Source organism: Convolutriloba macropyga, chromosome 1 (genome assembly GCF_964194025.1).
Source record: "Convolutriloba macropyga chromosome 1, txConMacr16.3, whole genome shotgun sequence".
Lineage (NCBI taxonomy): Eukaryota > Metazoa > Xenacoelomorpha > Acoela > Convolutidae > Convolutriloba > Convolutriloba macropyga.
The window spans coordinates 68,479,957-68,502,840 of NC_134468.1; the positions used below are offsets into that span (position 1 = coordinate 68,479,957).

A 22,884-nucleotide genomic window follows, 5' to 3' on the forward strand; every position below is an offset into this window, starting at 1 on the left:
ATTTTAAAAACATTTGCAAAACTATGCTTGATCGCCATCAACTGCAGCAGTACGTTTACTGGAGCTCACCTAAAGACCTCAAAGGTCTTGAGTTTGGACCAGGAAAATTTGTGTCGACTCGTGTTGCTTTTCATGAGAAATCTCTAACAGTTTTCAAAATGCGATTGGGCTTCGATTTAGAATGGATCTACGAATGTAAGAGAGCCCTGAGATGCGGCGTATGGTTCAGGTGTCAAGATGCAGTCTTTGCAAGCTACAATTGCGAAACTGATGAACCAAATTTCCTGAAAATCGAAAAGATTCTCAACATTTCCGACGAGCTTTATTTTTTTGGTTCGTACTTGAAAACGTCAAATTTCTATGAACAGTCTCGGAGTTTTCTTGTTTCTGAAACTTCCAACATTGATCTCCTGAACTTTAACTCCATTTTTGATTACCATTGCTATTCAATCCATCGGTGTTTTGACCAGAACTGCCTCTTCGGGCACGTTGTGCTACGTAATAAAATTGCTTATAACAATTTCCCTAGTTGTGTCAAAAACAATAAACTTTCCTAACTGATTTCCCTTCATATTTATTGCTTGAACTGTTCATAACCTATTTTTTTAAATTTATTTTTTGTTCTCTTTTAAATTTGCTATTAGCTCGTCGCCTCCATTTTTTGAAGTGTTCTAAATTGTTGGGCCATAAAATTGACCAACTTGAGTTCTTTTCGTGTCTTCTCTTCTATTTCTTGGTATTAGCTCGTGACCTCCGATTTTTTAAAACAAATTTTTTAAAGGTTTCGGTGGCAAACGTGTTCTAAATTGTTGGGCCATAAAATTGAACAACTTGAGTTCTTTTCGTGTCTTCTCTTCTATTTCTTGGTATTAGCTTGTGACCTCCGATTTTTTGAAACAAAGTTTTTAAAGGTTATGGTAGCAAAAGTTATCTCAATTGTTGGGCCATAAAATTGACCAACTTGCACTCTTTTCGTGTTTTCTCTTCTTTTTCTTGCTATTAGCCTTTGGCCTCCAATTTTTTGAACAAATTTTTGAATTAGTTATGGTGGCAAACGTGTTCTTAATTATTGGGCCATAAAATTGACAAACTTGAACTCTTTTCATGTCTTCTCATCCATTTCTTGCTATTAGCTCGTGGCCTCCAATTTTTTGAAACAAATTTTTCAAAGGTTATGGTTGCAAAAATTGTTTTTAACTGTTGGGCCTTAAAATTGACCAACTTGAACTCTTTTTGTGTCTTCTCTTCTATTTCTTGCTATTAGCTCGTGGCCTCTAATTTTTGAAACAAATTTTTTAAAGGTTATGGTGGCAAAAAGTGTTTGTAACTGTTGGGCCATAATATTGACCAACTTGAACTCTTTTTGTGTCTTCTCTTCTATTTCTTGCTATTAGCTCGTGGCCTCCAATTTTGTGAAACAATTTTGTTATAGCGATGGTGGCAAAAAGTGTTCTTAACTGTTGGGCCATAAAATTGACCAGCTTGAACTCTTTTTGTGTCTTCTCTTCTATTTCTTGCTATTAGCTCGTGGCCTCTAATTTTTGAAACAAATTTTTTAAAGGTTATGGTGGCAAAAAGTGTTTGTAACTGTTGGGCCATAATATTGACCAACTTGAACTCTTTTTGTGTCTTCTCTTCTATTTCTTGCTATTAGCTCGTGGCCTCCAATTTTGTGAAACAATTTTGTTATAGCGATGGTGGCAAAAAGTGTTCTTAACTGTTGGGCCATAAAATTGACCAGCTTGAACTCTTTTTGTGTCTTCTCTTCTATTTCTTGCTATTAGCTCGTGGCCTCCAATTTTTCGAAGAAAATTTTTAATGTTGTATTTTTAGAAGGTAGTTAGAGACGTACATGAATAAAACTTCTCCTAACAGCACAAATAACAAGTGCTTTTTGGGGCGACCGCCCCTTTTTTTGAATGAGTTTTGTAAAAAAGCAGTACATGATTTGTCATATGAGATCACATAAAAAATCATGTGCCAACACACGATTTTTCAGTTAAAAAGTGACACACGAAAAAATTGCAATTTACATGATATTTCGTGTGAAATCACACGAATCTCTCGGGTTAGCCTTCACGAGTTGTCACGTGATTCATACGATTTTTCACGTAATTTCTCATGTAAAGTCACACGAGTTTTAGTGTGACCCCACATAATTTTTCGGGGTTTTTCACATGATTTTTCGGTAATTTTTTCGCAAAAAATCGTGTAAAATTTCATGTAAAAATACACGATTTTTCGTTTGAAAATCCCCCAAAAAATCGCGTGGGCTCACATGAAAAAACGTGTGATTCTACATGAGAAATTACGTGAAAACTTGTGTGAATCACATGAAAACTCGTGAAGGCCAACCCGAGAGATTCGTGTGATTTCACACGAAAAATCACGTAAATTCCAATTTTCTCGTGTGTCACTTTTTAACTGAAAAATCGTGTGTTGGCACATGATTTTTTATGTGATCTCACGCGAGAAAATTTTAGAGTGAACAAAATAAAATAATAACCATCAACAAATTTCTGAATGAATCACATTATAAAAATTTCTTCCGATTGTTTTCTTCCTAAATAAATAATTAAAAGCTGATAATAAAGGAGGATGAAAATATAATTTACCGTTCTTTAGTATTACGAAATACCTAACTTATAACGCAGAGCCTACAAAAACAAATATCTTGCTCCTTTCAACTAGATTCAATTTGGTCGTTTGAAGACTTTAAATTGCATGAAAATCACTTTAGTCTACACAGCCAAGTTACACGTAAGTTTGAGTCTGAAAAATGTGAATTTTGGCAAATAAATTCTGTGATGTACTTAAATTTGTCAAATATAGCGTACCTTCATCAAAATTTCACAATAAAAAAAATTTAAAAAATGAAAATTTGAAATAAAAATTATGAAAAGCATGCAGAAAAAGAACGAGAAAGATTGAAAATTAATTCCTGTAGAAGAGAACTTATTAGTTCTGGGTAAAACTTGGGTCCTTTTCTTCAATTGCAAAATTGAGATGCAAGAATTGGCCTGCCGAAACATTTGTATTTGATGAGACAAATGCTATTTAAATTCGGAAATTTTGATTACTTGTCTGAACGGATTCGAAAAATTGCACGTGCATCATCATACTATTGGAAGTGATTATTTGACTAGAAGAGAGTTATAAAGAAGAACTCTCCGATGGCATACAAATTTCAATTAGATAGAATTGTAAAATTAGTTATTCATCTTCTCCCCCCTGGGTCTCAATTTTAGCAAATTGGTTCAACTTTGACGGTTGAATCTGTAATACAGCTTCTTGCAGTTAGATAGTCGTTTAAAAAATGTATAAGAACTCTCAAATTTGCAAAAATCTGGCGAAGTCAATGAGTTTTATTTTGAAAAAACTATTTGATGAAAATTGATTTGAAACCTAACATCAAGCTTGATTATTGTCTATTGTGAAATTGATATAATATATGGGATCTTTTCCGTTTGTGCCCCCCCAGTACGTTATGCTCCCCCCAGTGACAGAGCACGTGTCATTACACAGTAAATCATTATGTAAAAATATTGCACGTGCGTCTGGGGGTTGCAAATAATATGCACCCACTAAGCTGGGGGGCACAAACGGAATAGATCCAATATATGATGAAATCTAGTTATTGCAACAATTGTTGCTTATTGGAAAAGAAACTGAATCAATTGATTCTATTGGTAATGAAGTAATTTCAATTGTTCCAACGCTAAACTTCCAGTCCACCTCCAATATTTGGTTTTAAAATTGAATCGATCAACATGTTAACAAATAGAAGAAATATGGAATATTTGAGATGAGAAGAAGCAAAAACCTTATAGTGAGAAGGAAAGAATTTTTTTCAACTCTATATTCTGTTAATTGATTCTGATCCTTCACGTCAACTTAAAATTTTATCATTTTGTTGGTCTCTAGCAGATTATTTATTTTACTCAACACACGTCATAAAAATAAAGATAACACCATTATATTTTCGCTTTAATGGAAATAAAAAGATACTCAAATCCGAAAAAGTTTTCGGAAAAATATGAAATCAAATTTTTCTTGTGAACGGTTGCGCAAACTTAAGCTATACATTGTGGAAATTCTTATTTGCAATTTTTGATCGTTTTTGCTTATATAAAATAAAATGAAAGAGTTGGTTCTTCGAGGACATTGAAAAAACGACAACAAGAAAGGCAACCAAAACAGCAGAGCACCAATAAAATTTATTTTTTCAAACGCTTTACTTCAAAAATAAACTGACTTTGATTATTATACAGCACATTTTTTTTCATTTTAATTAGCAGTCCGAGTTATTGAAGTTTCTACATGACGTTTTTTTTGCTAAAAATATATATAAAAACTGTTAATTTTTTATTGAGTTAGGAAGAAGTTTTTACTTCATTGGTGCAATACACTGGCGAAAACCCAGTCCATCAGTATATTGAGGGTTGTCTACGACTATGATTAGCCGAAATGATCATATGCGGAACTTGTAACAAGAGCACCAAAACTAATATTTTTGATGGTCACTTGTTTATCGGTGACTTTTTTTGCAAAATAATCTGGAACAGCATGTCTTATTGACAGATATTTTCATCAGTTATGCATTTTTCTAATGAGATAGAATTTATATGAGAAGAAATCAGTCATTTGTTTGATTGCTACTTCAATATTCTAAACTGATTGCTAACTATTTTTTACAAACTACTGTTAGTGTTTGTTTAAAACAATTTTTCTGCGCGACTGATTGCTCTTGCTGAACTGCATTTTTCTCAGGAGCTGATGTATGTTCCAAACTAATTGACAGTGCATGGGATTTATTATCTATTAGAATCATAATGAAATGAGGGTTCTGATTTTTATCTGTTTCCATACTGAAAAAAGTTGTAATCATGGCTGCTCCAAAAAAATTGCACCTATTTGAGTTTTGCAAAACTGGTAGTCGAAACAACTTCGCCTCTCGGAACAATTTTTTTCGAAAACTTCAGGCTTATATTGGAACATTCTGTGATTTGCGCAGTCTCGCGCGAGCCGTCTTGTTTTTTATCTGGTTTTATTAAACAAAAGTTAGTGACGTTTGTGGAAATTACTATCTTTTACAGCAGCGAGAACAGAGGAAATGGGTTTTTCTCTTAGATACTGGCGAGGAAATTTCCCTCATTTTGTTCATTGTGATTATGTGATTGTGACAATTTCTTCACTGATTGACAATGGAAGTATTAACTTTTGTAATAAGGTGCTTAATGTAAAGTTGCAGCCATTCAAAAGCACGTCATAGGACCATTATCACTTATTCCTCGTTTTGATCGGGTATCATCATAAATTCGCTACCCAATGAAATGCAATTTTTATCTGTGAGCTGTAAAGTGTTTTTGACCACATTTTTTCAATTGAGCACTTTTAACAATGGTTCAAATGAAAAAAGGGTTTTCTGTGTTGATAAGACGGCTGTTCCATTTGTTTTAGTAGGAACCTGTAAATAAATAATAGTTTAAATAACTTCAATGATTCAACAGTTTTGAACTAAATTTTCGATTGAGAGAAAACGAAAGATATAAACAGCTTCCGCTGACATGACTTTCGAACGCAGCGTGATGACATTCGTGCACGAAATAGTTCATCAATGGATGGGGGGTTTAATCGTGAACGAATGGTGGTCCGACTTCTGGATCAATGAAGGCCCAACTTGTTACTTCAACATTCAAATTATTCGAAAACTTGTCAAGTTACAAATCATTCCAGATTTGAATTATGATTTCATTTCAAACGATTCACTTGACCAATCAGAGCTCAAAATAGTTGCAGAGCAGAAAAAATCATTGGCTAAAGATGGTTTTGACTTTCATGGATTTTCTAGAAGTTTTTACACACATTCGTTGCAAGCTACAGAACTTTTAGATACAGCTATGAATTACACGCTTATGCCATGTCTTGGCCTTATACTGAAAAAGAAGCAATTTTCGTCCGTTTCTGTTAAAAATTTACTCGACGAACTTACAAGTTGTCCATTAAGTAGTTTAAACGCAACAAGTTTTATGCATTTTTGGCTGTACGATAATCGGGTTCTAATTGTAAAGCTCGAAATTTCCTCAAAACCCCCCTCAAAGTTTGAACGCTCTGATAATTACTACAGCATCAAGGTTTCTTTTGATTTCTTGTGCCCTGAAAAAAGTTCGAACAATTGTACGAAAAAGATTGAACCCGGATTCGAACCCCATTTCGCGTTAACTTTATATAGTCAAAATGGCTCTATATTACAACCACCGATTTTAATTGCAAGCAACAATACAAATGTCGGGCTCAAATTTAACCCCGAAAACGTTGAATTCGTGGCAAATGCGCATTATAAAGCTCGTATTTTAGTAGAACAGCCAAAATTTGTTAACAGCTGAAACGATTACAGGACACTCAGATAAAGACACGTCTTAAAAATTTCAAAAGCCGCTCACTGCAAATATTTATAAACGTGCTTCCATGTTCGTGGCTTATGAGACTAGGACTTTTTGTTCGCGGGACAATGGAGGTAGTACAGGTTCGAGGGGATTGAAATTGGGATGATCATCTAACACAATACACCTAAAAGTGTCTATGATTTTTAAATCTGTTCTTATTAATACTGTTTGTTAATAGTTAGATAAAGAGCTGCTCATTTTATATTTGAAGTTAGTTAGTTTAGATCTGAAACGAAATTTTCGGACGTCTCTCTTAAGATTTATCTCCCGTTCTATTTGAAATGGGCGCTAAATTGACAGTTTTTTATTTATTAAACAGTTTGTAGCATAGTTGTAATGAACTGCCAATAATAACTTGTTCACGCACTGCTACATTGCTACATCGATATTTAAAGAATTTCGAATATTCAACCAAGACAATCTAAAGTACACTTTATATCTGGAAGGTACACTTTATATCTGTTTGTAGTCTATTTAACGAAATAAGTTCATATCAAATGTAATCCATGTTTGCATAAAATATGTGCTATATTCACGACAAGGTCAATATTACGTCGACTGTTTTTGTATATAGTGCAAAATTGATCACGTGACCTGATACGCCTTCATGTAAAGGTCGCCGTGTGAACAAAGCTAAGCTTAGATTGTAATTTGATCACGTTATAGTATTACCAGAAGTTTTTGTATCTTTAAATCATGCGCTTAACATATAAAAACAGAAAAAAACGAAACTAGTTGAATCGAACAAAAAAGAAGGTTGGCTATAGTCCATTCCAATAATTTTCTGACCTGCCGAATGAAAAAAAAAACCAAGACTTGAAGATAAAAAAAATTTTCTTAGAACGCATGCTGAGATGAGTATTCGAACGTTTTGCTCCCCCGAAAGAAGAAGCTGACTATTAACTATATATAATAGTTTTGAGGTCTGCATACTGTAAAATTGATCTTTACTTATTTCGTGAAAAAAACGAGTTGGAAAAAGGTATAATCTACTTTTTTTCAGAAGTTACTTGTTTTACAGCTTCGAAAATTCTATCTAAGGATTTAAAGATCATTACGATGCAGAGGTATACCCAAATCGTCACGGGCAGATATGCCCGATGCGTGTATCTCGTGTTCGTTTTTACTATGTTAATACATCGAAAGTGGAACAATATTGCGGAAAATAGCTACTTTAGCAGAAACCGGCAAAATGGAAGGGAATAGCGTATCCCGTGTTCGCAAAAGTGTCCTAATTTTAGCCGCGAAATACAAGTAAAAACTTAATAAACTATTTTTCGCGCGAGTTATATCACGCATCCGCTCCATTTATGTATCGATTTTTCGCACAAAATGTAGCTCGATTTCGCATACAATCCGCAATTAAGCCTATTTTAATTACTACTTATTTATTTAAGCCTAACTTATTACTATTAGTAGTGCTTTATTATTACTTTATTACTACCTATTACTACTTATTAGTACTATTTATTACTACTTTTTAAACTCGGCCAGTCCCACATTGATATACAAAGCCTTTGATGTGCGAGGGATTTTTTGGAAAAAATCAGTTTTTGTGGTTGCATTTGTTTAAAGCACTTTAAAGCTTTGAAAGCTTTAATTAAATCTTTATTAAAGTGCTTATTGCATGCTTAAAATGCGCGCGAATAATAGATACTTAAATTGAGCGGAAACGTCCTACAAGATTTGTTACCTACTTTTCGCACCGAATGTTCTTTTATTTCGCAAAATTGGCGGAACCCGTTTTGCGAAAAGTAAGATGCAAAGGATGTTTCCTAATTTCGTTCATTGTATGTATCTAATTTTCGAGCCAATTTTACTAAGGCGGAAATTTTGGGTTATACCTCTGCGTCGTAATGATAATATCTGACAAACATATGTCCCTCACGTATCTAAACACATTTGACAATTAAAAAATTGTTCCCCGAGACCAAATGCGTGGAAAAATGAATGAAACTTTTACTATTTGAGTCCAATTTGAAACTATATTTAAAAACCTGCAAAATTTTGGCGGACCAAATGATCAAAGTGTTTAATTTAATTTTATAAATGAAATAGGAAACAGAAGCAGGCTCAAAACAAGCATAAATTCGACTTTTAGTGTTGCTGAGTTTTTAAGTTCAAATAGCCATAATAACTTGTACAAACAAATGAAAGCTGAATTTTTTAAAAAATTTAATCAGGATGCAACAAAACAAACGCAAAAAAAACAAACGGCGTGTAAATTAGCATCAACTTATTCAAAAAATTGTTGTTTATATAAACAGAAGGAAAGAAGAACAATCCACCTTTCTATAAAACAATCAATTTTAAAAACTCTACCAAAGACGTCATTAACTACCCACCTAGATAATTCTATAATATTGTCATTCCTACCAGGATTGAAAAATAAATTTTATCACTTTGCTCAAACAGACAATTAGAGCTATTTTTTCTGTTCGACAGACCAGAGAAAGTAAGAAATAAAATTTGAATAAAGCTCTGTAAAATATTTTTATTTTTTTCTGTTCGACAGACTAGAGAAAATAAGAAAAAAAATGATTAAAGTTCTTAAAGATGTTTTTTTTCATTTGTTTGCTGTGTCGAAAGTTTGTCGACAGTTTTTCTGTCTGTCGAATATTTTTCTGCTCGACAGACTAGAGAAAATAAGAAAAAATATTTGAATAAAGCTTTTAAAAATGTTATTATTTTTTTCATTTGTTTGTTGTGTTAGAGGACGATTCAGGTAAAACAGGCGATTCTATAGTTCATTTCATTTTTCTGAAACAAAATTTTGACAGTTTTTTCAACTACCAGATAATTTGTTATGAGCTCTGCAATGATTTTGGTAACTCTACGCGGAAGATGTCGATTGGTGCGAAATTTCCAAGTAAATCTTTTACCCGCAGCTAGGGTATAGCGCCCTCAAACATTAAGTTTTGGTTAAAACTAAACTTTTCCTAAACTATAATTTTGCTTGTGGTTAAATGCGTAGACTACCTGACAAGAAAACTATTTTACGCGTTTATTTTATGTTATTAATTCGGAAGCTCCTTTTTGGTTAGATATTATTGTTTTGGGCAATAGGTCCTTAAAATACACATGGTTAACTTCGAATTGGAAGTCACAATATTAACCAACCCAATTTGATGTGCTCGGTAATGATCAGACCCATCCAAAAAAAGATTAAATATGATAAAATTTTAACTGGTTTGACAAACTTTGTTTTTGTATAGTTTTTGTACAAATTCATCCAGACAATACTTATCCATAATCACAACCATCGAAATGAAAACCCGCCATGATCTGGTTTTTACTAATTTTTAATTTTTTTCTCGTTTTCCCCTCGTTTTTTTTCGAATCTTTTGGAAACAAAATAATTTTTTCAACATAATCACCTGAAAATTTGTATAAATTCGCCTTTTTGAAGTAAAATGAAATTGCTAAACAAATTTTTTTTAGTCCAGAAAATTATTCCCCTGCATTGCGCGATATAGACTAATATATTGCTTCGTCAACCTTTTGATTGGCAGAGTACCACCCCTGTGCGCAGTTGAATAAATGGTCAATCTCTTTGAAAGCGTGGCAGCGTTTTTGAAAGATGTTACGAGCTCTTTGCTTTAATAGTAGTGAAAGAAAATTTCTTTGAATTTTTTGTCAATGACATTGCTAATAATGAGACTTCAGCTCGTTAAGCGTCAGAGTATAGCTTGCAAATGATCAACTTACATTTAGAACTATAATGTATTAAAAGCTTTAACCTTCCTCTGCATTCTTAATTGTCTGATCACTAATGAGCACCTCAACCTGGGAAATTATTTATTATCAATAACACATTAATTAGACATTAGCAAAAGACAAGCATTAACCAGACCAAACCTAGAACAAAATTACATTACAGCATGACATGATTGAAACTAATCGTCTGCTAGACAGATCTGTCCAAAAAAGCAAAAAGGCAACAAAAAAATTAAAGCCAAGCAAACCGAGGAAAGAACAAGCTAAAAATGTTATAAATACGTAATGATTGGGGATTGATTGATGCAATATTACATGCTACAACCTGAAACACTGCATTTTTAAAAGTTACTTTAATGCAAGAATCGTAAAAAAGTGATCATGCATCATGCTTCAGAGTTGAAACAAAAATAAAATGTTCCTCAAACTCTAAACATCCCCATAGAAATTTTGGAAGAACTCAACTATCTAACGAAATGGACATACGGATTGCTTTAAAATCGCTTAAAACTTCACTCTCTTTCTACAGCTCCAAAATGAACAATTGGCATAACGAAGGTTGGAGAGAGAGTTCTCAAGACAGAAGCTTGGAAAAAGCACAGGAAACATTTTTTTCAGTCTCATTTTGGTTAGTCGATAACCAACTGTAAAATGGTCCATTGATCTTCAAAAAGCCTGGAAGCTCTGATACCACAGGATATTACAGCCATAACCACAAAAAAGCATTGTATTTGCTGCATACCTGAATGTCTAGCCGTCTTAACATCTCAAACATAGATTTTATCAATCTAACACTAATTTTTGGAAATATATCTACTATCCAATTTTTGTTCAGAGAATATGTCTCTAAACCTCCAACAGCAGTCAATATCGAGCGTTCATTTCTTCAAAATGAAACTATTGAACACAAACTATCAAAATAGAAAAGTAATTTTCGTCACACTGCTACAAAGTAATAAATGGAATTGATTTTCTTATGGAAATTTCAGATGGTGGAAATTATATTGGTTCACATGGTGGAATTTTCACATGGTGGAAATTACATTGGTTCACATGGTGGAATTTTCACATGGTGGAAATTATATTGGTTCGGAAACTTTTACCAATACCATTCTCACTGTATTCAATATTTTGTTCAATAATGCTGCCCTGAAATATAATTTGCAAGCTTCTAAAAATGTAAAAATTCAACTAATTCCAAATATTTTCTTGTTTTGTTATTGAGACCCAAAACCGATTCCTGATTTTTATGTTTCAATCTTTAAATTTTAGGAAGCTTTTCTCAAAATTTATTCTAGTTTTTTTTCAAGACTCAAACTTTCTACAATTACCTAACTTACAAATCAGATATTCATGCAGTTACAAATCAGATATTCATAAATTCTTCTCAACGTTTTGACACAAAGATTGGGTATTAACTTTTTAGCTTGATGCCATAAAAAGATTCAATGCAATGCGCTTTAACGCAGTTCCTTACAAATTTGAAAACATTGGCTTTAATTTTTATCTTTCCTTTCTGCTCTTTCTTGCTAATTATTCGTCAAGCAGCGTGTTTTAAATATTGATGGATTTTTGTCAAAATTAACTATCACACCATGCAGAATTCAGATTTCAAAACATTCAGCATGAATGTTTCTAGGGTTCATTGACGATTTTCTTTGTTTGAGAACTCTCTGAACTTATTGGGTGTCAAGTTTAATTATAATCTCCACGAAATAGTTTATGCAAAAGAAAATCGGTTGGAGAAAACAAAATGAACTTAAAAGATGCTATATTTGCAAAAAAAATTTCTCCGAGATCATGATAAATGGGTAAAAAAAATGAAAAAAAAAACAAAATAGATTTAGCCTGAGAATAAAGAGAGCATTTAAAGTTCTCAAAAAGAAAGTTTGTGCCCTTGAAAAGAATTACTTCATATTCAATTTATATGAGATTAAGAATGAATTTGTTCTTGATTAGCATTTTCTTAGTCCTGGGTTTACTACTGCAATGTTTTGTTTCTTTTTTACGAAAATGCGAGAAGATAGGAGGATTACAGAAAAAAGCATTAAAGTAAGCATTGCGAAAAAAATACTTCAGCTATTTTAAATCTAATGAGAGTTTCCAGCAGAACAATTTGCTCCCAGAGAGTTTTTAGTTTTGAGAAGTGACTTAATCATGTCTTTTACGTTTTTTCAGTTCAAAAACAAGGATCAAAATTGGAAATTATTCGAATGTTTTTATTGTCAAACCCTAAATTGCTTGCTATTCAAAATGTTTACTTGAAAACTTCAACTTCTTGAAAAATTTGGTTTATGTAAATAATGCTAAATACGAAAACTCATACAAAACAAGTAGAAGACAATATTTGTTCGGACTTAAATTCGCCTAACAAGAAAACAGTACTTATATATGACAAGTTACATAAAAAGTTTAAAGATTGAAATTCAAAAAGCGGACTAAAACCAGCTCGCTTGCAATATAACATCGCACGGTTGTAAGCAAAATCAGAGAACATTTTCTGAAGATGAAACTGATTCCTCAAATTTTTTTATTCATCTCCACTAGCAAATTTTGATGGACATTTTATTTCCTGTGGATTCTATGTGGACAAGAACGCTGATTTACACCTCTACAAATATAAAAATCGTCATTATACTCAGTAAGTTAAAACAAAACAAACAAAAACAAAACATATTACGAACGAATCCACTAATTGGAGTTCTCTTCGCTCACCATTGCATTGAGCGCAATTTTGTTTCACAAAAATTGATCTGGTGAAAATCATGCATTTTGCTGGAAATAGGGGTCATCAAAACCCAATATTTTATAGGATTATGCATCACAATTGAAGCATACAATTATATAGATGTACACATATCAACTACAGTTGTTTATGTGCCAACTGTCTTCTTGAAAAAATGTCATCCTTTTTCAAAACAATAAATTATGCCTCAGTTACGATCGTGACCGGCAAAGACCTTAAAATCACAAGTAAAATTTTTTAAACGCGTTTATGATTTTTCTTGTTAGGTACGGCCATATTTGATAGTGTTGCCAATCTATTCTGCCAATTTTTAAGATGAAGTGTCTTCAGACTTCTCGCTAAAAACTGTTTCAATAATTGAATTCACAAATAAAAAAAGGTGCGCTTTTAAAGGCATTATCTTTGTTTTCCAACGTTTTGTTGTTTTTTTTTTGATTTATCAATTTATCATTTATTTTATGTTTTTATTGATAGCGTTTTGTAATTGATATGAAACTTGTAATAATTTTAGTAATTTGGACTCTTCAGCAGTTTTGCGTTTTTTCAGGCTAAAAAAGTTGCTTTTGCTCATTCTTTGTTTTATTGCATTCATTGAGTTTTAATTATACGCCAATTGATCAAAGAAATTTTCAAGTTATAATACATTTTTGTATTTTTTTGTATTGTAAAACAGTATTTCCGCTGAAAAGGACTAAAAGTCAAGAAACTACTTTACTAAATTTCATGCCTTTTCTTTATTTTTTCAAAATAAGAACCATATTTTATGCAACGCCAAACTATTTTCTTTGTAGGACAGTGCGTGATTTTTTGTGAGTAAATATTTCAAAATGGTCCTACAAATCAATTGTACAATTATATTGTTCTATCAGAGACTGGAATTAAGCAGTTATGTGTTTAGAACTCCCTTTAACTGCTCGACAAAGTCAAATTTTCTTAGAGAATTCTTTTTTTTCCGCGTTTATTTTTCAAATTGACCTTCCAAAATATCGAGATACATCCAGAAATTTTTTGGTTTTCTAAAAATTTGGCTGTGCACCAAAAACAATAAGCGAGCCAATTCTGTAAACTAACTCGACAAGGACATTGTAAAGGCTTTAAATTCGTTTTTGAGTAACGGTTAGGCAGTTTTGATGAGAGAATCTTCAATGTCTTTTGGCTTCAGAAACTGAACTTTTTGGTGTTTATGAAACCTATAAATAAGTTGAGCGTAGCTATATTGCGGTGTTCTTGGTTTTTTACAATTCAAATAATTTTGAATTGTATTGGGGCACTGTTTTTTTTAGATCGGCTCACACAGTTTCATGATTTTTGCAGTCAAATCGGAGTGATCGTGGCCAAGCCGAAACATGAATAGGAGCAAAAAACGAGGTGTTTGCACAAAAATTCGCTTCTTCTGTTCACGTGCGGCATTTTGAGTTGCGAGTTTTCTGATCGGTTTTTTCTTAATGCTTTTCCGAATCAATTTATAATCATTTCTAGGTCTAGTTTATTGTTTATTCAATAAAAATTCTTTGAAATGAAATTCAGGGTTTATCCCGCTGTTTTTTTCTTTAAAATGTGCAATATGTCTCAGTAATTTTTCTGTTTTCTCTACACTGGTCAACTTCGTCGTCGACTTTCATTTTCTTCTGTTTTATGTAGTTAGCAAAGCTAAGTTCAAGGTCTTGATTACTCTATACTGTTGTGATGGTTTAGGTTATCAAGATAAGAGAAGAGAAGAATGTCTGAGGGCGAGGATGGGGGTGGTGCTGGGGGCAACAACAACTACCCGGAGACAGTCGCTGAGGAAGACGAAAACAATGCGATGGCGGATGAACCAGGTTTATACCGAATGCAATTGATCTCTTAAAATCTCAAAACGCGCAATCCAAACGGTTGGCGTAAAATTTCTAACCCTAACCCTGAAATTTCTAGCCCTATAATTTCTAACACTAAATTTTCTTTTGCCCTGTCTGTTGAGAATCTCTAGTATGCCGACGACCACTACATATGACTAGGCTTTGTTTCAACCACAGGCGTGGGTTGTCGGTATTAGTTTGTTCTCGACGATCATAAATCGACCTAAGATTGCAGCGTTTGACTGGCAAGGGATTTTTTTTCACCATATTGATAAGAATTGAAAAAATAATACTAAATATATTTTCTGATAGCTCCATCTCTCTCATTGCATGACTGAGGATTTTCAAGTGTGTTAGAAAAGACACTACAATAGAGCCATCTATGAGAGAAGGGTAGCTTATATTTTACAGAAAAAAAAATTTAAATTTCCTGTCAAAATAGACGCATGCAAAGATTTTGGATCTGTCGTCTTCGGAATGTTGATTAGGCTCAACAGTGACTCTGTCGCCCTGAAGATCGATCAAGTGAAATAAACAAAAAGTTTTTAATTAGCAAAGCAAGCGCTACTTTGTTATTCGGCCCTTTCCTTTATTCCATTCTTGTTCGCTGTTGCAATTTAGATTGTCTCAAAATATTTTATTCTCAATAAAGCCCTGAATATCAATTATTGCACTTCAGTAGAAAGAACAATCTAAGGACAATTTATAACAGTTATTGAGATAATATTAATAATACTCTATCCGTGTTTCATATCCCAATTGAATTTGAACAAAAAGCTCACAGTATCTCAACTATTCTTGCATTTACAAAATAAAATGAAGAAAATTAAACTTTCGCAACACTATAGGCGTTCCAGTTTGTCCCCCAAGATTTAAGTTCTCAAATTTTTTTGCTTTAGCTACCTCTCGACTCTCAATCAGCCAGTCTTTCTCGACCTTAATCACAAACGTTCTCAATCTCGTAAAGCTCTCTCTCTCTCTCTCTCTCTCTCTCTCTCTGTGTGTGTGTGTGTGTGTCACAAAAAATTCTCTATCCACACATGGGCTGCCATTTCTACGCAACCAAAACGCTTATTTCTTATGCAAAAAATACTAGTATCAAGAGTATGCATTGCAACTTACTCTCAAAATCTGTAATGTTCCGAAAGAAGGCTTTGGTTAGTATTCAAAGAAATAGTGCTCACACATAATTTCGTTACGCAAACGCAGACAAACGTTGTTCGACATCACAATATCACAAAAAAAACAACCCTTGAAATCTATTGTAAGCAAACCCACTCGGCTTAATTTGACATATCAATCTCAATTTGCTTAGCAGAGAATGCAATGTTTCTTTAAAACCCCTTATCACGACATTCTCGTTATCATTATAAACTATCTTTGATCAATCATTGTCAACTGCCTTGTGTTAATTAAATCACTAAACTTAATCCAAACTGTAGGAGAAATTCTCATTCCCAATATTAAAACCATTTCATACAGTTCCCTTGTTAAAATGCCGAGAAAACCTGATTTCAAATGTTATTCATTTGTCATCAAAAACAATGGAGCGATTCAACCCTTTAAAACAACTATTGCAGTCGAAAATTTAACCATAAGTGCACATACCTATGATTTTCAATGCTCTAACTACCAATAAAACCTGAAAACGACCGCCAAGATACCTTCGCGTTTGTACCACGGTTGAGAACTCAAAATGCCATATCTCTTGATCTAAGGCTCAAATTCTCCTCGGGTAAAATTATTTAGAAACTCTAGGGCAGGAACACATTGCTTCCAAAAACCCATTATTCATTGCGAACCGTTCGTATGTTCAATTTTTTGAAGGGTCGTGAATGCTTAAGACCGAAAAATCTGAGCCGGTCAAAACTGATAGGAGTGGGCGTTTCTTGGAACTGTCCTGCACCACCATTCCAAACTCATTTGGCTCGCAAACAATCGCAAATTTTGGTTTGTTCTTTTCGGGTTGTCCCGAAACATCAATTTCTGTTCGGACCCAGACTTCAAAGATACCACCAGTCAAAGGCCCTTGAAAAGTTACAGCAACCCTAAAAAAATTACAACCTTAGCACCATTATTGCGCGAACTGGTTCATTTTTTCGTCTCGATGCACCTATTTTGGATATTAAAGTGGAGTTTGATCAGGGATTCAATTCAAAATTACTTCGTATTCAGATTAGTTTAATTTTTGTAAATTAGTTTAATTTTTAAGTCCAAGCGACTTCATTTTTCGAGAAGTTACCATTTCAATTTTAGTGCTAAATGTTTTTATGCCAAAGATGTCTGTTTCCCGCAAAATCGCTATTATACAACCTAATCTTTTCTCTTGAACACCCAATACACTATTTTGGACATATGTTGTATTGCATCCGTTCTACACCCTCATTTTGCACTTAAACAGTAATTTTCCATTTCAAAATATCAATAACCTTCAATTCACACTAATTCCGGTGTTAATAACTCAGGGGTGGGTGAGTACTCATGCATCTTACAGGATCAACCCTACTAGGTATGAAGAGAAACTGTGATTAATGAGAAAAGAATATGTAAACAACCTTGTTAAAAAACAGAATGCGTTCCAATTTATACGACCAGGCAAAAGGTTGAAGAGTATTGTAAATTTTGCTCCAAGCATCGGCAGGATTTGTCTTAGCAGGAACATAAAACATATTTTAAAAGAAGCACTGTTGAAACACTTAATGGAGTTGGAAGTATTCTAACTGAAAACGAACTTATTTTTAATCTCTTGAATTTGATGCAACAAGTTTTGACTAAGATTTATAGCATCCAATATACGTGGGATTGTTGTCAGGCTGACATTTAAATCAAAATCAGCGTCACCTGCTTATCTTTCTGCAGCGCTGCACCAAAAAAATTTTTTTTCATATCTTATTTACTATTTTTGTTGTAAGAGAAATGAGTCTGGTTCTAATTTATTTTGTTGTTTTAGAAAAAATTACAGGATCATGGGAAACACACAATGTATGGCACTACAGAAAGTTAATAGACAAAACTAGTCATGTTTTTATTATTTATTGTCCTACGGGCTTGTTTTGGATTGCAAATTTTTTGTTGCTGTTTCGAACAAGCAACGAGCAATCTCTGAATTGTATTAGCTGCTACAAGTTTGAATCAAGGTGTGATAACATTCGCTTGTGATAGCTTCATATGAAGTCCCGGTCCGCTAAGACATGACTGTGGTGATTGTCAAGTAAAAAGTGTATTATAAATTATCCCGATCGGGTAAATACATGCTAATTAGTCTTTCTGTTAGTTTTAACTACACAGCTTAACATTGGTTAGTCTCGTTAGCATTTGGGAAAAAATGGGTCCACTCGTCTGCATTAATAATGTCTATATTGACTATACTTGGTCATTCGTTGACCCGGGGAGGGGGTTGGTGAGGATAAGATAATGTGAAAATATGATTTATTTGTTCAAAATTATGATTTATTTCTTCAAGATGTAGACCAAAAAAAATTTTCAAAACTTTTAAAGGCGAGCAAGAGAGTTCCAAGATTTCAATATCATTTTACCAAGCAGCGCTTAAGACACTGACCCCAATTTTTAATATAATAATTTAAATTAGAAACTGCTGAAGACGAAGATGACACGAACGGGGGAAGAGGAGGCAGCAAGAAGGAGGGGGGAGGAGTCGCCAATCCACCTGGGACAGGAGGGGAGGGGGGCACAGGAGGAGGGGCGGCCGGTGGAGGAGTGGCTGGAGACGGCACAGAAGGGGCCAACACTCAAGGGGAGGAGGGGGAGGAAAATGAGGAGGAGCAAGAGGAAGAAGGCGAAAAGGTAAAACAATGAAATTTCAAAGGCAACTTAAAATAACCGAGAAAGTTTGACCTTTTAGAATTGATAGTTTTATTCTTTTGCAAAATTTATTGGATTTTTGTCTTGGAAACTCTCTGTTTTTTATCTTTCTGTTTTTTTCAGCAATACGCACTGCCTTTAAAATGTTTGTCGAGTTATGTCTAGTAATTAAATTAAATTTTCAGAGATAAAATTATCACTTTCAAAGTATTAGTCTGCAGGTTCCAGTTGTTTTAGTTAGAATTTCTTTATTAAAATTAAATCTTTGAAGCTAACTGAGTTGATAACATTCTAGCTATTGTGTAAACTATTGAAATGTGTTAATTTTAGATTGGATTTTGGTAACCTTTTCTCTAAGTCCTCAAAAAATTTAGCAATCCAAAGTTGGAACACTTAGTGCTAAATCGTTTTCCGTATAACGAGTTTGCACAGACAACGAGCTGGATTATATAGGTGACAACAAAGCAGAAAAATGAGGAAAAAAACTGATGGTGCATAGTCATTAAAAATTTTGATGCATAATTAGAAATCCTTATGTTCAACTGCAATAAAAAATTATTTTATTGTTTCTAATGTTTCTGTTAAATAGTAATCAGATTCCCGTTTCTGACCATTTCGAATTACACTTGTTTTTGAAACAATATTACTAAATTCGTCATTTCTGCCCTATTTTTTACTCTGTTTGTTACATTGCTCCTTTTCTGTTCTTTTTGTTTTTGACTCATCTTATTTTAATTTGATTGTTTGTGTCAGCATGTAGTCAATGACTTGAATGACTCTGATCCCATTTGTTTATTGGAAACATCAATAATTCTTTTTTGGTTTTGCTAGCTTTTATAGTTCTTTTTGTTATATTTTCTCCCTTTTTTCATAAAGTTACGCGATGCATGCATTCTAAAAACGCCTAGTTGTTGCAAGCCCCTATATTGAGTGAGAGCAATGTACTCAACTTTATTTTTTGGTAAGTCAATTATTGCCGAGCGATATATATTTAAAGAACAGAGTTGCAAATGTGTTATTAGAACGCTTGTCAATTGAATAAAATCAAGTTCAAACGATTTTCTGAACTAAGCTTTTCCAAGGAAGTACGCAGGTTTATAATTTTGTGAACATAAGGCTACACTCCTTTGTTTTGTTAAAATTGTTTCAAATTTTGCTGAAATTTTGGTCGAACTTGCTAAAAAAAATGATAATGTTGTTAACATTAGTCTCAGTGATGTCACCTTTAAAGATAAAAAGAGAGTTTATGAAGTGATTTAACCAATTTTTGGAAGGAGGTTTCGCTAATTTTTTTAAAAAATTCGTTTTTTTCCACCTTTAATAAAAACTGCCCCCAAAATGCCACTTTGTTTAACGTGACCAAGAAAGTGACCGCTAGTACAGATATAAAAATTCTGACACCATCTCCGTTTTCACACAGATAAGGAAAATTATTGATTCTGGTTTCTAAGAAAACTCTAAGAAAGACGAAACTCTAATGTTTTTAGCTAATACTTAACTGTTTCAAGCTGATATAAGTCTTTAGAAATCACAATTTCATCTTATATTTTTGATTTAATGACTTTTTCGTCAAGCTAGCTGTTGCAGTATTTTCTAAAACAATCTGTCGTTTTAATTCAGGAGCAGCAATATCAACAATAGTGGTGATCTAATTTTGGAGTTCTAAAATCAAAAATCATTGGAATTGCAATGGAAAGCATTTTTTAATAAAATTTTTTGGTTTTTAATAGTTAATTTTAGTAGACAATGGTTTTACCCCATTACTTGACAAACCAAACCTATTAACAATTGAAGGTCAATTAACGTTTTTTAAAAATTCAGGAATAAGCTTATGGTTTTATGGGCTCCAACATTGTTTTCGCATTAACATGTTTAGTAAATTTTGAGTTCGCCCTGTTTTTGTTTTTTGTAGTCTTTTGACGTAATATCATAAAACAAATGTCGCATTGGCTGGTTAGGTTGTTTACTGCTTGCTATTTCGAAGCCTACGGTTGTTATGAAAGCTCTTCTAAGATTTCATTGAAATTCTACGAGACTTCATTGAAATTCTTTTGCGTATTTCCAAATTTTGATGTTTTTTTGCTTTCTTGTCACATTATCACAATAGTGATAATTTTAAAAACACGTCAGGAGTGTTGTATGAAGAGGCAACTAATTATTTTTTGATTTTTTTTTGAAAAATTATCATTTTAGCCTTTGAAACCGTTTTCTCAGAAAATTTGGTTGTTTTGTATGACTTTTGACTGTATTTGTTCATTCTGTAGCCGTATCACATTTCGGATGATTGCTTTCAATGGGTTCATAGGGATGTAAAAAAGCCATTTAATTGTTTTAGTTGTTCGCTAACAGTTTTCAATTGTTGTTATTTGATGGTATTTTTCCACAATGACAAGCTCCATTTTAGTTCTCGCGAAATGCAAGTTAAGTTGTCTAGACAAGTTAAGCTCATTAGTTTAGCTTTTCTATGATGCTGCTTCAACATTTCAGAGAGATTTATAAAAGAACAGGGAAGCATTGAGTTTTGATTGTAAAAAACCCTTGTTGTTTTATTTGATTGTGTTGTTTGCCTTCTCTCATAGTCTCGTTAATGTCGGTATCATTGGCATTTTAATGAGGAATTATTGTTTTTTTAAGTTTCAGCTTAAAGCCATTCCTTAATTGGATTTAATAATAGCTCTCTAACAATACATGAATTTTTGAAAGTTTTCCATTTCTACCTCATTTGGCTCAGAATAAATTCAAAATTGTGTCCAAACTCACATTACAGAGCTGCCTGTAAAACAATAATTTTAAAGAGGTTTCCTTGATTTGAAATCTACTAGTTGTAAAAATAGAGTGCAGCAATGAAAGAAGACAAATCGTCGATCAAACGCAAAAAACAGCATTTGTTGTTTAAAACTTCAATAATTTATTTAGTTGTGTTAATTATTATAGTTCTTTTTGTTACTGTTTCTCATCTATTTCATAAGGTTACGTGATGCATGCATTCTAAAGACGTCTAGTTGTTGGAACCCTCTGTATTGAGGGAGAGCAATGTACTCAAATTGTTTTTTTCTTCAGTCAATGTTCACCGATCGACATATTCAATGAAAAGAGTTGCGAATATGTTATTGTCAATTTAATGAAATCAAGTTTTGTGAACATCTAGTTTTGTAAAGTTTTGTAAAGTTTTGTGAACATTAGTCTACATTCCTTTGTTTTGTTCACAATTGTTATAATTATTGCTGAAATTATGTTCTAATTTGCAAAAAATATGATAATCTTGTTAACATTAGTCTCAAGGATGTCACCTCTAAAGTTAAAATAAAAGAGAGTTGATGAATTGATTGAATCCATGTTTTTGGAGGAAATTTTGGCTAAAATTTAGAAAATTCAGTTTTTTTCACCTTAAATGAAATATGCCCCCAAAATGCCACTTCGTTTAACGTGATCAACAAACAGACCTTTAAAACAGATGCAAAAATTCTGACACCATCTCCATTTTCACACAGATAATGGTAATTTTTCTTTCTGGTTTCTAAGAAAGTGCTCTGGAACTACCAATTTGAGGACCTTTCTCTAATTTAAAACGTTTTTATTAAAAATGCATTATTTACATCTGAGATACCAAAACTTTGGTTCTCCAAAAAATTTAATTCAGAGTTTTCTCAAAATATTGCGTGTTCCATGGGCCGGGCAAAGAACGCAAAGCCAGTTTTAGTCTTATCGTTTTTGTAATGAAAAACGATTGTGTTTTATTTTGGCTTTGTCCATTTTTGAAATGACTCTCGCGTCTTTTTGTTTCCCAATTACAGAAACTTTGCTTTCAATTAGAGGTTCAATTCTGAGAGGTTCAGTCTGTGTTCAAATGAGCCTCAATGAACCAAAAATTTTATTTCTGAGTAAAACTCTCGTCTTTCATAGCTCTGACAATTTGTTTTCGTAAGTTTTTAATGAAATTTTGAGTTCTTCCAGCTTTTTTGTTCCTTGTGTTCTCTTATGACTGAGTCTTATTGATCAAAGATCTTACTCGCTATCTAAGGAACTATCCAGAAAGGCGAAACTCTCTATTGCTTTTAGCTCATATTTAACTATTTCAAGCTGACAGAGGTCTTTACAAATCACCATTTCATCAAATATTTTTGATTTAATGACTTTTTTGTCAAGTTAGCTGTTGCGGTAACTTCTAAAACAATCTGTCGTTTTAATGCAGGAGCAGAGAAAACATGAAAAGTTGTGATCTACTTGAGGGGATTCAAACATCAAAATTTTTTGGGATTGCAATTGAACGCATTTTTCCTTTAAAATGTTTGATATTTATTAGTTAATTTTAGAC

At 33.0% G+C, this 22,884-nt stretch overlaps 3 protein-coding genes across 3 annotated transcripts in view; 2 read left to right on the forward strand and 1 right to left on the reverse strand.

Moving 5' to 3' along the window:
• The window catches only part of LOC142347980 (uncharacterized), a 3,501-nt gene extending 3,061 nt beyond the window's left edge, over nucleotides 1-440 (reverse strand). Inside the window, exon 1 of the mRNA XM_075399179.1 lies at nucleotides 402-440. Coding sequence (XP_075255294.1) covers nucleotides 402-440 — 39 coding nt within the window. The remainder of the gene's footprint in view (nucleotides 1-401) is intronic.
• LOC142348077 (uncharacterized) overlaps nucleotides 1-18,914 on the forward strand; it is a 26,704-nt gene extending 7,790 nt beyond the window's left edge. The window contains exons 2-4 of the mRNA XM_075399272.1: nucleotides 14,605-14,729; nucleotides 18,337-18,551; nucleotides 18,900-18,914. Coding sequence (XP_075255387.1) covers nucleotides 14,630-14,729; nucleotides 18,337-18,551; nucleotides 18,900-18,914 — 330 coding nt within the window. The 5' untranslated portion in view covers nucleotides 14,605-14,629. The remainder of the gene's footprint in view (nucleotides 1-14,604; nucleotides 14,730-18,336; nucleotides 18,552-18,899) is intronic.
• The window catches only part of LOC142350879 (leucine-rich repeat-containing protein 23-like), a 31,981-nt gene continuing 27,571 nt past the window's right edge, over nucleotides 18,475-22,884 (forward strand). The window contains exon 1 of the mRNA XM_075402865.1: nucleotides 18,475-18,551. The gene's annotated coding sequence lies outside the window, so the exon portion shown is untranslated. The remainder of the gene's footprint in view (nucleotides 18,552-22,884) is intronic.